The following is a 15,961-nucleotide window of genomic DNA, read 5'->3' on the forward strand; positions in this document are numbered from 1 at the left end:
TTGTTTCCAAGGGAAGATTTTTGGCGCTTTATAAGTGATCTAACAGCCCAGATACCTGGTGCAATTCAAAGAAACCGCTGCCCCCCCCCCCCAAGTTTCAAAACTGCGGATTCAAAATGAAATCCGATCATAATCCAAACATAGATGAAAACTCGCTCCTCGATCTCCGAAAGCATCATGCAACATTTTGTTGCAGTATCTTAAGATGTGTCCCAATACATAGCAAACAAGCAGGTTTCCAAAATGCATAGTGGATAATGATGATGATGAAATTAAGCAACTGCCCTGCAACTCTGCATTTCAGGGGAAGAGGAGCAATGGCTGCCAAGCACATACTTCTTGTCCTTTCCGTTGAGCAACCCCGACAAAACTCCAAAGCAGCCTTTCCCAACCTTTGGTTCCCAGATGTTGTTCGACTACCGCTCCCATCACCCCTAAGCATAAGGTTCCGGTGGTCAGGGATGATGGGACTAACAACATGGGCAGACCAAAGACTGGGAAAGGCTACTTGAAAGGGCAATCGCACTCTGGGAGGGAGGAAAACTGCTACACAAGACCTTTTTTTAAATTTATTTTTTAAACAAGGGGACGAATCGTACTAAGGGTGTTCTGTAGGAACTAACAGCCACGCACCTTTGACTTGTTTGCAGAGAAAGCTGCCTGAGCAGGATATTGCGCAAGGATCTTACATCGCCCTGCCATTAACGCTGCTGCTCCTGTTAGCTGGTTACAACCATGATAAGGTAAGATCTCTCTCTCTCTGCGTGTGTGTAAGTGTAAGTAGTGTTGCAGTTTTACTCTTTTTTTTTCAGGAGCCAAATGTAGCCTCTCTCTAGCCTTCTCTGTCTGGGGCTTGGGAACTCATTTGGCACCATTCCAAAGTGGCATTGCCTGACTGGAATATGTCCTTGAAGTTTGTTAATGCCCCTCACTTGCCTAGGTGGGAGGGTAGAGAGGGGCTATCATTGGATGTAGTAGTCTATTGCGCAGAGGTAAAATTGACATTAATTGCTCCACCCACTTTTGCCTTTGTCCCCACCCATTGCTGAGACATATCCCCTGCCCAGCAGGAAATGTGACTCTTGGGCTGAAGGAAAAAAAGAGGTTTCCTCACCCTATCTTTAATGATTATATTATGCCGTTATTGCTGTAATGGTCCATCATGGTTATCTGCATTTTTCTGCCCCCTCTACAGCTGATCCCCCTGCTGCTCCAGCTAACCAGCCGTCTCCAAGGGGTGCGGACGCTGGGGCAGGCAGGTTCTGACGCAGGGAGCCTTGAGGACATGAAGAGGCAAGCCAAGAAGCAGAAGATGAGGCGGACATGAGGCGAAAAGAGCTCCTGTCATGCAAGAGTCCTGGCGCTTTCGACCAGCATAGCTCCTAAACAGGACTGAATCCTGGGACCTGAGGAAGGCATTTGTTTACATTAGGGTTCCATCCCAGATGGAATATCACAGTTGCTTTTTAAAAAAACAGCGACGATGAACCAACAGGATTTTGATACGGAGAACATCATCCTCACTGGAGGCAGTTGCGGGGGGAACTTACTGGAGATAACACCTTATTATATTTTTCCTCGGTTTTACAAGAATGGCAGCCAATAAAACCTGATTTCGCCTCCCAGGCTGTTAAATTTGGTTTCAGTTTTAATATTTTACCTTTGCAAACCTTTGGTGGTGGTGTGTCGTTTCACGTAAACACTGTACGCCCCTTCCCCTCCCCATCCCAAGAACAAAACGTGCTTAGGGATAACATGCCAAAACAAATGCAGTCCTGTTTGCATGATTGCAGTGGACCCCAACACAGGCAAGCTCAGCATTGGTGGCCATATTGAGATGGCGGTGCTCACCTGATCATGGGGTTGCTGCCACTGCTGCTTGATTCGAAGGGGGAAAAGGAGATTGGTGCAGTGCGGTGCAAACACACCGGCTGAACCCATCTAGCACTCCTGCTGGCACCTTAGCACCACGCTGACCTCCCCCTCTCCTTCATGATAAGGAAGCAGCATATGGTCTGTCAGGAGGTCAGGTGAACACTGCCACTGCTCCACCATGCGCTCCTGGGCATGCTGCTGGTTCCACCGCAGGATGCCTGTGCAGATGTGTAGCCATCTGTTGACGCTGCACATGCTTGAAAGCTTCAACATCTTTGGACCAGATTGTTCTGTTGCTCTAAGACCTTCAGACGCTGTCCAATTAGCCTTTTTGCTTTAATAAAGCCTGTCATGAGAAGCTGATGTGGGTGGAGTCCGCAGAAGAGTTTTTGGTCCACACACTCTTATGGGGGTCTTGTGTCACTAAGGGCAGTAGACCAGGTGGATTTAAATTTAGACGGAGCCAATAATTAAGAGGAGAGACGCGGGTGGCGCTGTTGGTTAAACCACAGAGCCTAGGACTTGCCGATCAGAAGATTGGCGGTTCAAATCCCCGTGACAGGGTGAGCCCCTGTTGCTCAGTCTCTGCTCCTGCCAACCTAGCAGTTCAAAAGCACATCAAAGTGCAAGTAGATAAATAGGTACCGCTCCAGCTGGAAGGTAAACGGCGTTTCCGTGCGCTGCTCTGGTTCGCCAGAAGCGGCTTAGTCATGCTGGCCACATGACCCAGAAGCCGTACGCCGGCTCCCTTGGCCAATAAAGCGAGATGAGCGCTGCAACCCCAGAGTCAGTCACGACTGGACTTAATGGTCAGGGGTCCCTTTACCTTTTAATAATTAAGAGCAACATGGTTGGGACAACCACGCCTTCATGAGGGTTTTTTTCTCTTCCAGCTGACATAAAATAGTATAGTTGGAGGGACCATGGGGGTCATCTAGTCCAACCCCCTGCAGTGCAGAAATCTTGAACCCACAACCCTGAGATTTAGAGTCTCATGCTTTACCAACCGAGGTATCCATCAAAAATATGTCAGGTCTATGTATAGTCAGTTAAAAAGAGGAACGTACCCGATGTAGCCTGTCCAGTGGAGCAAAAAGATGTCACAACTAGGAATTTGCCTCCGCAAATGCAGCTGTTGGGTGGGAGAGGCGTCAATGGTCTTATCGCTCCCTTATAGGCTACAGCAAGGATGGGGAAGCTCTTTCCTCCCAAGGACCATGGTTCCCTCTGGGCAGCCCTAGGGGACTCCCATGCAGGATCATGAGCTGGACCAGAGGCAAATGGGGGCACGACATTAGTATCACCTTTGTATTATCCTCCATTCAGACAAGCCAGAGAGACACTATCCCAGCCAGGCAAAACCGCTCGAGGGGTGCATTTTCTGGGGAGAGGGTGTGTGGCTGGCCAAGGTCCACTCGGGCCTGAGGTTCCCCACCCCTGAGGCTACACAGATCAGGCTCCCTGCAAAAGTGGCTATTGGTGTTTTACTGCCCCCAATTCTTCCCCCTACGGCTGTCTTCCCTCTCACTTTGTGAGGAGGAAATTGATTGCCGTAGTGCAACACTCCAGGCATTTCAGAATTCACTTGTGAATGAAAGGGATCATTAATACCGAATGTTTACAAGCTGGTTATAGCAGATGATTCATGTTTGATTCATAATATGTCCTTTTTATTAGACAGATGATAGATTAAGTGCTGTGGTGTTTTTTACTTTTTTAAAAAACAACAACATTACTTTTTAAAAAACAAAATATCCAAAGCACTGTTCAGGTTGCTAAGTAACAATGGTGTTGGTATCGGTTATCATTTGCACAATGAAAGTCTTACAAGCAAGTGAATTAGTAATCAAAGATAGCGGAGCTCATGTGGACCAGAAAAGGAGACGGCGTTTATCCAGAGGAAATGTGTCTGTGTCACTGGCCCCAAGGAGCTTGGTTCTAATTGGTAATGAGGTGGCCATGTGCCCTGCTTTAGGGAGGACAGTCCTCTTGTGAGAGGCAATGGGAGTCTGCTTCAAATCAACAGCAGAATTCTATCAAAATGCCTGCCACGTCTCTAGTCCTCTAGGTGGGGAACATTTTCTAGCCTGAGGGCCGCATTCCTTTCTGGGCAACCTTCTGAGGGCCACATGCCAGTGGGGGCGGAGCCAGAGACAAAAGTGGGTGGAGCAGCGAGTGTAACTATTACCTTTGTAGGGTAGGAGACTTCCTCATACCTGCCAACATTTCTCTGATGAAAGGCAATATTACCTTCTCTGCTGTCAAGGCAGCAAACAACTATTTTACTTTTAAAAGACAACTGAAGGCGGCCCTGTTTAGGGAAGTTTTTAATGTCTGACGCTGTATTGTTTTTAATATTCGGTTGGAAGCCACCCAGAGTGGCTGGGGAAACCCAGCCAGATGGGCGGGGTATAAAATTATTATTATTATTATTATTATTATTATTATTATTATTATTATTATTAAATAGGGAAGTACTAGAATAGAGAATGATGATGATTTTTTTATTTTCTTATACCCTGGGTGACTTTCAACATAGATAAAGCATTTAAAAACTTCCCTATTCATGACTGCCTTCAGATGTCTTCTAAAGTTTGTCTAGTTACCGTACTTATCTCTTTGGCTCGGGGGTGGGGGTCGCATAACTCCATACCCTCCAACATAACCATTTCTCCTCAGACTGCGGAGGTAGCGCCTAGCTGCGATGGCTGGTAGCCTTGGTTAGCCTCATCCTCTGCAAATTTGCCTAATCCTCTTCTAAAGTTCTCCAATTCGGTATAGGCTGTTTGGCTATCAACATTCTGCCCCTTCCCCGAATGCTCTGTTAGTGGGATTTGTTAAGATTCTGCTTCTAAGCCAAAGGTCTACTGGGAAAAAGCCTTTTGCAAATTCCTAAGGTTCTTTTCCTTATAGCATAAATGGACTCGCGTGAATTGAAAGCAGGGGAGGAAGCAGTTCATGGATCACCCTCTCCTGCCATTAAACATGAGGCTTAATTTACATGTTCATCGGGAAATCCTCCTGGGCAAAACAGCAGCATTCATCCGCAGGAAAACTGTATGTCTCTTGCCTGCTCTGGAGGAGGAGAGGGAGAATTACCTTCCTAATAGGCAAATATTTATTTCCAGCTCATTTCCAAAGGTCTGCACCTACAGGTTTTCAGTGTTTATAGTGTCGTCTGTTTCATCATAACAGATCAAACGGTGCCCATTAGTGTGCTGGCAAATTCAGAATTGCTCAGTTCCTTCAACAACCACACCCTGCCTAACACTATACCACCTTATTAGATCATGCAATAATCTTATAACAACAACAATTAGGGGTGCTTTGCAACATTTAATGCAGATCTCCATTACAGTGGTAGTATAAAACCACAGTCATGTGTACACTTGCCCAGGGGTAAGCCTTGTTGAAAAGGGCAGGAGTTACTTATGAGTAAACATGTATGGGGTGGTTCTGTAAGCTATGGAAGAGCCATAGCTCAGTGGTACAGCACCTGCTTTGAAAGGTCCCAGGGTCAGTCCCCAATGTCTCCAGTAAGGACTAGGAGAAACATCAGTCTGAAAACCTGGAGAGTCAATGTGGACAATACTGAGCTAAATGGATTAGTGTCTCATTTGGAATATGGCAGCTTCCTATGGTTCCTGAGATCCTGTTTGTCCCCTCCCCCATCATGACAATGATGATGAATAAATATTAATTAATAAACCAAACAAACAATCTCTATAATTCCAAACATGTGAACTTTGAAGGAAGAGCCATGCTAATGAGACATTGGAATGAAGAGCTCGATTTTGGTTTACTTTTTTGCCTGGTAAATTATAATAAAACTTCACATGCATTAAATTGCAGCATGAAGTCAATTGTCGGTGCATAGCAAATTAAAATTAGACACTTTCTCTGACTGGGAATTTATTCCCCCCTTTAAAAAAAAGCAAGGAGTGAGGTTTGCTTTCAATCAGAGCACAGTTGTGTTCTCATGGGAAGGAAATCAACTCCTTTCTGTTCTGGAGAGAGATCAGTTTGACAACCATGGAAAACCACCGACTTTTCTCTCTTTGCGATACAGATGGAGGAAGCACTCTGAAATGACAGCAATTTAGACAGTGCTTGTTTCATGGGCAGAAACAGGGATATAAATTTGTTAGATGCTCATGCCTAGGAAACCCGAGGGCAAAATGGTTGGTCAACTTTTGGTATATCCCTTTCAGGGCATTGTGCTGTAGAATTAGATCTGATACTTTGGCTTGTCGGGTGCAGCATGGGGCAAAGTTTTTCTCACTTTCATCACACTAGAACTAAGGGACGTCCAACAAAGATGAACATTGAAAGATTCAGGACAGGCACAGCACATACTTAAACTAAGGAATTCGCTTTCTCAAGAGGCACTAACGTGTATGGCTTTAAAAGAGGATTAGACAAATCATGGAGGTTAACTCTAATGAAAGGCTACTCACGACGATGACAATATATTTTTTGTACCCTGCCCATCTGACTGGGTTGCCCACTCTGGGTGGCTTCCAACACATATAAAAACATTAAACCTTAAAAAGCTTCCCTATACAGGGCTGCCTTCAGAAGGCTTCTAAAGGTTATATAGCGGGCACCCCCAAACTCAGCCCTCCAGATGTTTTGGGACTACAACTCCCATCATCCTTAGCTAACAGGACCAGTGGTCAGGGATGATGGGAATTGTAGTCCCAAAACATCTGGAGGGCCGAGTTTGGGGATGCCTGTTATATAGTTTCTCATCTGCTTGACTTCTGATGGGAGGGCGTTCCACAGGGAGGGTGCCACTAACTGAGAAGGCCCTCTGCCTGGTTCTCTGCAGCTTCACCTCTCTCAGTGAGGGAACAACCAGAAGGCCCTCGGAGCTGGATCTCAGTGTCTGAGCTGGACGATAGGAGTGCTCCTCTGATGGCTATGTTCTGCCTCCTTTGTCAGAGGCACAATGCCTTTGAATTGCAGTTGTTGGGAATCATAGAATTGTAGAATCACAAGTGGGGGTAGTACTGTGGCAGATCCTGCTTGTAGATTTCCAATATGTTTGGCCACTGAGAGACTAGGATGCTGGACTAGATGGGCCACTGATACTGATGGGGCAATCATTTCGTTCTTAATTTTCCACCGATGGTGTCAATTAGATTCCCACCCCACAAGCAATCTGGAGAGGCGGCAACCACATGTCAGAATCCAGTCACGGCTTTTCGATGCGTCAAAAAGGTTGCTTCCAAAATGTGCCTTTCTACTTTGGAATGCTTGGATATCTTTGCGCTTGCTGTAACCAGAATGTTCATTTCCCTTTACCTCTTTCATTTCAGCCCCCAAATTTAATCGCGCTCCTGGATGTCACCATTTCGCTGAACAGCTGATCTCGCTGCAAATTTGAACATTAATGCAACCTCGAGCCTCTTGTGTGACAGTTATGCTCAAAGACTGTCCTTGAATTAGGTCTCAATATGAAGACTAGGCTGTGTCTCCATGGTACCCATTATCCTGCATGTGAAGAGCAGGGGATGACTCTTCCCATCCACTTGTTTGTTTGTAAAAGGTTTTGTCTTTTCATTCGCCCCTTTGGTTTCTCAAACAGCCGAGGGAAGAGAAACCACTGCAGATGTAAAACAGGAGCTCAGACGGCATCAGACTCATTCCGATAGGCTTATTTGTCTGACAGCCTCGAGGGCAGAGACTCTTCTGCAAGTGGTAAAATAATTGGCAGCATATCGGAAAGCAGTTTAATAACTTTGCTACCTGTTGCATTATGGATGCAAAATTTCTCCCCCTGGACTCAATCACAAGGTTGGGGTTGGCAATTCCAACGGCTTCTGAAGAGTCGGCAGGCGTTGTTGGAGAAAGACAGGGAATGTGTTTCGCTTGAGATGCGGAGTAACAAGACTCGGGAGGGTTCGAGCCGCCGTGCCTGGGGAGAGAAAATCTGATTCTTTCTGGTGGCTCAGACTTTATGTTTCCAGGAGACCACTTCCTTCAGAGGGCGAAAATGCCTCGTTGAGATGAGAAAAACAATTGCCGCTTGCAGGTTGATTACATCAGATTTCGTGTTTAAGAATGCAGTGGTACCTCGGGTTACGAACTTAATTCGTTCCGGAGGTCCATTCTTAACCTGAAACTGTTCTTAACCTGAGGTACCACTTTAGCTAATGGGGCCTCCCGCTGCCACCGTGCCACTGCCACTCGATTTCTGTTCTCATCCTGAGGTAAAGTTCTTAACCCGAGGTACTACTTCCAGGTTAGCGGAGTCTGTAACCCGAAGTGTTTGTAACCTGGGGTGTTTGCAACTCGAGGTACCACTGTGTATAAAAACTTCCAGTTGATCGTATATCACTTTCCCACAGGGTTCTTATTAATATATGTTATATAGTGCAGAAGTCACTTTAAAGTAGGAGGAGGGAGACTTGGTTCTGGGGCCAAATGTGGCTTTATCTGGCCCTCAGAACTCTCCCAAGGCCACACTCCTCGCTTGCCTTGCTTCGCTCCCAAATCTTTTTGTCTGGCTGGAATGTGTCCTTGAACTCTGTTCATGCCCCCTGATGATCTGGATAGAGGACAGAAAGGGGCCACCCACCTGCCAGTCACCTGACATTATAATAATATCAGGTGACCAGTTGAAATCAAACCATGCAGGCAACAGACACAGCCCTTGGGAAGTGCCCAGGATCAACTGTTCCTGCAGACCTGCTTTTGGCCCATCTGAGTCTTCACCTGCCTGGCACCTGTGATGCCAGGTGTAGGGGAAGTGGGCGTGGCTTGGTGGAGACAGCCGTGTGGGCCAAATGGAGAGGCCTGAGTGGGACATGGTGTGGCCCCTCACCTGCCATTTCCAGAGTTGGAGACTTTCTTTTGTTTCAGCAAGATGACTGTGCGCACTTTATACCTTTAAAGCACATTCGAAACACACTCTTCCCCTCCAAGAATTCTGTACAGTGTGAAGAATATTATTGGCACAAAAATGGAAACAAGAAGAATTGCGGACGAAAGACGAGTGGCAAATGAAATTAATGGACTATGCAGAATTAGACAAACTGACAGGAAGGATTCGAAACCTGCGGGACCAGAGATTCTTAGAGGACTGGAGTAAATATTTGAACTATTTGAAAAGCAATTGTAATAAACAGATTACGCTAGTAGGACTGCAAGAAGTTTTATAAGGAGGACTAGGCGAAATATTGCAAGGAAGACTATGAAGAGAATTATCAGTTAAGGGCATTTAAAAGTAATAGAGAAATTAAGAAATGCAGATCAAGTGATAAAGAGTGGAAAATCTTCAGAGGTAGTTGACGGAAGTCTAAAATATTGTATAAGATAAGAATGTATGTTAAATGACTATTGGAAATGATATGTCAAAAATTTAATTATAATGTATTAAAAAAAGAATTCTGTACAGTGTGTACACAGCCTTGGCCTTTGTCACAGATGTCTGCTTTCTATGGTATTGGTTGTGTGTCTGGTTTTTATTTTTAATCATTCGCTGTCATTTTTGTTCAGTTTTCAACTGGGTCTTTCCTTGCTGTTTTGCATTTGGTACATCACCTTAATAACAGAGTACTGAATTCCAAATATCATTGAATTTGCCCATCTGTAAATACTGTATTGGGTTAAAGTCTGGTAAACTACAATACCCCCTTTCTTGTAATGTATAATTTTTGTTGTTGTTGTTCTGTTTTGTTTCCTACATGAGTACTATTTCTTTTCTTTTCTTTTTAGTGTCTTATCTTACTCTGTGCACTTGTAATTATGTACTTTTTATCTTTCAAAAAAGTGTGTGTGTGTGTGTATGTGTATGGGATAGCTCAGTCAGTAGAGCACAAGACTCTTAATCTCAGGGGACACACTGAGGACACTCATAGTCCCTCCCAACTCTGCAATTCTATGATTCAATCCATGATTCATATATGTGAAAGGTGATTAAGTAATTAACAATCGCCACACTTACACCTCTAGGGCTGCATGACACCAAGCGGCACTTTTCCCCATTTCAGAGAAAGGTGGGCAGCCAAGGGCTTCATGCCACATCTCCTCAGGTACAAGTCATGTTTTTTGTTCAGGTGACTAAGGGAAGCTATGTCTCTGCCTAGCACAGCTGCTTTCTCCTGGGCAGCCATTTAGAAGGAAGCGCAGTTGTTTGTGCCTGCCTTTGGTCTCAAGGGGCAAAGCCAGACTCCAACCACCCAGAAAACTTCCTTTTTGTTCACCTTCCTTGGACATCTGAATCCATTTAAATAGGAGCGATTGAGTTCCACACTTCTGAACTCGGAGGGGGAGGGAAGGAATCATCTGAGCATGAAGCTTAGCAAAATTCTTTCAGCCCTATTAGATTTAAGTCGATGTGTTAACTGTCTCCTATCAAAATCGCTTTGCCAAATCAGGGCATTCATCTCTCTCTCCCCCCACCCCTCCAGTTTATTCTGTTTGCAGATTAATCTTTCTCTTCTGACATCACTTTCCTGCTGTCTTGGTTTAATGAAAATAAATGAATTCATATATCCTTTTCAGTTTACATCCTCTCATGGATTAGGCGGTATTAATCTTATCTGCTCTCAGCGCAGAGGCCTGTTCCAAACAAAATAAAGCAGAATGGATATGACACTGGGAATAACGCTTTAAAAAAAGAATATGCAAACTCGCAAATATATACAAGAGCTTCACATCCCTGCTCCTTGATCAGCTGATTCCTTCCTGGCCATAGTGACCATCTTAGATGGACTGACAGAGACCAGAGCCTTCTTCAGATGTTACTTTCACAAAGAGGGAAAGTGAGTTAAGAGGGAGAAGTACATGGGCTGCCGAGACCATATAACACCGGTCCTGAAAGACCTACTTTGGCTCCCAGTACGTTTCTGAGCACACTTGAAAGTGTTGGTGCTGACCTTTAAAGCCCTAAACGGCCTCAGCCCAGTATACCTGAAGGAGCGTCTCCACCCCCCATCATTCAGCTCAGACACTGAGGTCCAATGCCGAGGGCCTTCTGGCGGTTCCCTCACTGCAAGAAGCGAGGTTGCAGGAAACCAGGCAGAGGGCCTTCTTGGTAGTGGTGCCCACCCCGTGGAACATCCGATGTCAAAGAAATAAACAACTATCTGACTTTTAGAAGACATCTGAACGCAGCCTTGCAGAGGGAAGTTTTTAATGTTTGATGTTTTATTGTGCTTTTAATTCTGTCGGGAGCCGCCCAGAGTGGCTGGGGAAACCCAGCCAGATGGGTGGGGTATAAATAATAAATTATTATTATAATTATTATTATTAGCAAAGCCAGGATTTTTTTGTGGGGTGCAGGCTTTTGTTAAGGGGGCAGAACCTTAGATTTATATTGATTTGTATTGATTTTGATTGATTTGGGGGTGGCAGCGGCCCTCCTGCCCCCCTTGACTTTATGCACATGGAGCAGTAAGGTCATGGGTAGGCAAACTAAGGCTCGGGGGATGGATCCGGCCCAATCGCCTTCTTAATCTGGCCCGCAGACTGTCTGGGAATCAGCATGTTTTTACATGAGTAGAATGTGTCCTTTTATTTAAAATGCAACTCTGGGTTATTTGTGGGGCATAGGAATTTGTTCACCCCCATCCCCCCCAAAAATATAGTCCGGTGCCCCACAAGGTCTGAGGGACAGTGCACCGGCCCCCTGCTGAAGACTCCTGGGTAACGTCATATTTTTGCTCCCACTCCTGTGGTGCACAGGGAATGGGAATGACTCACAGGTAGAACATCTGCCCCGCATGCAAAAATCCCAGGTTCAAATCCCAGCATCTCCAAGTGTTGACGTTTTAGCAATGGTTGTCAGCCATGAGTCCCCACCAGCAGTCTAGCCACCTGCTGTAGCTTCAGTCCCCGTCCCAAGGGCGGCCCCACAAAGAATGCATTACAGTAATCCAGCCCCAAGGGTAATATATATGTAAGGTAAAGGGACCCCTGACCATTAGGTCCAGTCGTGGCCAACTCTGGGGTTGCGGCGCTCATCTCGCTTTATTGGCCGAGGGAGCTGGCGTACAGCTTCCGGATCATGTGACCAGCATGACTAAGCCGCTTCTGGTGAAACCAGAGCAGCGCACAAAAACGCCATTTACCTTCCCACCGGAGCGGTACCTATTTATCTACTTGCACTGGTGTGCTTTCGAACTGCTAGGTGGGCAGGAGCTGGGACTGAGCAACGGGAGCTCACCCCGTCATGGGGATTCGAACCGCCAACCTTCTGATCAGTAAGTCCTAGGTTCTGTGGTTTAACCCACAGCGCCACCCGTGTCCCAATATATATGTAGCCTGCCCTCAAATTATGAGTGGTTTCCCCATGCTGCTGGTGTCCCGTCCCCCCCATTTCTTTCTTTCTTCTTCCAGGTCTCGATGCACTTTTGGCTCTGAACTTTTCTCTGACACCAGCAGTCCTATTAATTTTTAGTGGCTCTGAATTACAGTCTTGCCAATAGGACATTTGTCACTGGGGTTCAGTGGGAGCGGGATTACATAAAAGCCATGCATCTTATTGTTTTATCGGCTCTTGCTCCCCGTTTGCTTCAAAGAAGCTCATATTGTGGAAATAACAATAAAAAATGTCGGGATCTCACCGTGCGCAGCAGCGGGGGCAGGAGATAATCTAAGGCTTAATGATGGCTGGCTCTGTGCTTGAATTGCTGTCTTTTATTTGCTGATAATCTAAGTCTCCGGTTCCCCCTAACCCACCCACCCCTTTTTGGGGGGAAAAGAAAGAAAAAGCAGAAACCGAAAAAGGGACTAAATGTCTATCATTAGCAGGCAGAAAAATGAGATTAGTTATTTCAGTCCAACACCTGGAAGCATTAAAATGTTAGGAAATTAGAGCCACAATGCGGTCTAATAGGGTGACATGCGGATAGGTTCTTTGATAATGGGAATGTTTTGAAAGAGAGCAGCGCTACACGCTGTTTGACGTGAAATGGCGGGGACATTCAAAGCCCTTCCCACCCATCTCTGGGAAATGAAAGGCTATTGTGACCATTGTGCAAATCACAATGCCTGATTATTCCAAGGCATCCCTGGAGAGTCAAAAAGTTCTCATTCAAACCCAGCTGGGGTGCTTCAAACAGGAAGGGCATGTTTCAAGGGACCTGTTGCTTCGGGATTGTTATTATTATGGGGTGTTAGGGGAGGGGTAGTACCTCTAGCGGGGGACACACGTCATGCTCTTTCTGGGGTAGTTTGTCCATCTTTGGTTCTCCACCTGCAACCAGCTCTCACCTGTAGCTCCTAGTCACCTGTAGCTGCAACCAGCTCTCACCTGTAGCTCCTAGTCACCTGTCAGCATGCGACAGCGGCCACCCCTCTGGGAATGGCTTCAACTGATTGGCTAAACCAGGTGAGGGTGGCCAATGGGGATCTCAAACCCTTGGTAAGTTAGGGACCTCCCCTGTATGTGAAGACAAGCTCCAGCAGATTGAGAAGTTAAGACCAATGTGGGTCCAACATGGAAGAAGGTGGTTTCTGCATGTGCTGTAGAGGGGAATGAGGAGCAGATGGGACTTGGGGAAGGTAGCCCATCTAGGAGAAAGAAAGTGCTGATCTTCAGCCTCTGCTGCCTTGTGGGATATCTTTGGGAGATGACAAGGCTAAAGAGTAAGCCCTACACAAATCCAGAGGGGAGTCCCTAAGAAGGCTGTTGGATGGCGATTTGTATGCCTTCTTCCAGCAACTCCTGCAGCCAAGCTGGTGCCAAACGTATTGCTCTGCTTTCCTTTGGATCACATCAGAGAGGCTGACCAGGGCAGGAGGGACGATCTTGTCATCGGGGCAGCCCAGAATTTCCTTACACAATGCCCAGGCCTGCGCTCTGGGGAGGTGATTTTGGTGCTGCTATCACAGCAGTTTCACTTCATCCCTGGAGGCACAGTTCCAGTGTCTCTCGAGACGGATGGGTGCCAACAACCAAAATCATAATATATCCTTGAACCAGAACTTCTGAAGCTCCAAGGATATAAAAATAAATCACTGTTATTTTGTCACAAGGTACGGCTCTGCTGCTTTTTGTTGTGCAAAGGACACTGCAACAGGGCTTTCAGTGAAGTCTAGAGTGCAAAGGACTCAGTTAATGTAAGAAGAGGCCAATGGCTCATCTAATCCAATGTTCTGTTCTCACGATAGCCAACCAGATGTCCATAGGAAACCCCAATTATCTGGTTGGCCACTGTGAGAACAGGATGCTGGACTAGATGGGCCATTGGCCTGATCCAGTAGGCCTCTTCTTTATTCAAAGTGCTGGTTTTGGCCTGTGAAGCTTTTCTGTTTCTCAGGACCCCCGTACTTCAAGAACCACCAACCCAGACCATATGATTGTCATTTGAGGCCCTTCTTCATAGGCCCCCTCCATGGGAGGTTTGGAGGGTGGCAACACAAGACAGGGGCTTTTCAGTGGTGGCCCCTGCTTGTTGAATGCTTTCCCCAGGGAGGCACGCACAGCAGAGGCGCCTCCTCTCTTGCACTCAGGAGGAGCCGAACACTGAAGCCACATTATGCTTCAGGTTCCATGCATGGCTTCCTCCGCCCACTCAACATTGAGGGGGCCCGTCTCCCTACCAACAGATTTGGGAGGAGCCAAAAACACATTGGAGCCATAGAACTGACACCCCTGATGCCTGGGTGCCATCTTCATCTGTTTTTAGGTGTCAAACAATAATTTTGTGTTTTGACTGGGCTTGTGGCTCTTAATTAGAAGGGTGCCAATGATGATACCACTTGTATTTGTTTGGATCTGTAAGTCCTGCCTTTTAGCTATACAGCTATGTTTTTAGATTTTTATTGGAGGTCCTTACTTGGTTTTAAGGTAAACCACTTTGGGATTCTTGGGGCAGGGAAGGCAACCCACCCCCTGTCAGCAATCCCTGATTTGTTCCTTTCCACCCTTTCTCCCATTGCACCATATTCAAATTGCTCCATAATAATAATAATAATAATTTATTTTTATACCCCGCCCATCTGGCTGGGTTTCCCCAGCCACTCTGAGTAGCTTCCAACAGAATAATAAAATACAATAGTCTATTAAACATTAAAAGCTTCCCTAAACAGGGCTTCCTTCAGGTGTCTTTTAAAATCTGGTAGTTGTTTTTCTATTTGACATCTAGTGGGAGGGCATTCCACAGGGCAGGTGCCACTACCGAGAAGGCCCTCTGCCTGGTTCCCTGTAACTTGGCTTCTCTCAGTGAGGGAACCGCCAGAAGGCCCTCGGCGCTGGACCTCAGTGTCCGGGCTGAATGATGGAGGTGGAGACACTCCTTCAGGTTTACTGGACCAAGGCCGTTTAGGGCTTTAAAGGTCAGCACCAAAACTTTGAATTGTGCTCGGACACTATAGTGTCCAGCCCTCCCCTACTTTTAGTATTATTTTCCATCTGTATTAATAGTTATTAAAGTATTAGGAAGTGAGTTTGCTATGGCTTGAATGAGGTGGTGCCTTATGCAAAGGAGCAAAGGCACAGTGCTATGATAAAGGCAGCAATCCGAATCAAAGACTGCGGCTTAAAAACACCACACGTCTAGATAATGTAGCGTAGGCGCTCCCCTTTGTATTGAATTGCGTTCCCAAATGACACATGTCCCCCACTCCCTAATCTGTATGGAAGGATGGATGGAAAGCCTTGCCGACTGCGTTATCATGGGACGGGGCCTGATAATGGTGTGATGACCTTGCGGCGAGGATAGGAAATGCAAACGGGGAGAAAAGCAGCCATTTGTATGTGCAAGGACGAAACACAATATACAAATCATCTTGGAGATAAAGAGATCTTAGGGCTTGCAATGACTGGGGGGTTTTTTTTGGCACCTAGGATGTTATCACAAGACGCTCCGGGCAGTTTGTCATGTGCTGAAGCACGCAAACAGGCAACGCACAGGCTGGGAAACCAATTCGCAGGGTTGAGAAGGAATTGATTTTGTAACAGGAGGGTGGGGGCTTGTGGTGGTCAGGAAAACAGTGTAGTATCTTCAATAGCAAAGGAGGCTTGGCTGGATCACCCAGCAGGGAACATCTGCATGCAGAAGTAGGTTGTAAGCAAGCAGATAAAGCTGGTGAGGAAGAAGAAGAAGAAGAGTTTGGATTTGATATCCTGCTT

The 15,961-nt window shown here is 46.2% G+C and overlaps 1 protein-coding gene across 1 annotated transcript in view; it reads left to right on the forward strand.

Moving 5' to 3' along the window:
- The window catches only part of LOC114584171 (BOS complex subunit NOMO1-like), a 37,306-nt gene extending 35,671 nt beyond the window's left edge, over nucleotides 1–1,635 (forward strand). Inside the window, exons 30-31 of the mRNA XM_028705754.2 lie at nucleotides 651–743; nucleotides 1,196–1,635. Coding sequence (XP_028561587.2) covers nucleotides 651–743; nucleotides 1,196–1,327 — 225 coding nt within the window. The 3' untranslated portion in view covers nucleotides 1,328–1,635. The remainder of the gene's footprint in view (nucleotides 1–650; nucleotides 744–1,195) is intronic.
- Nucleotides 1,636–15,961: the final 14,326 nt, after the last annotated feature.

The sequence above is a fragment of the Podarcis muralis genome, chromosome 14, assembly GCF_964188315.1.
Source record: "Podarcis muralis chromosome 14, rPodMur119.hap1.1, whole genome shotgun sequence".
Classification (NCBI taxonomy): domain Eukaryota; kingdom Metazoa; phylum Chordata; class Lepidosauria; order Squamata; family Lacertidae; genus Podarcis; species Podarcis muralis.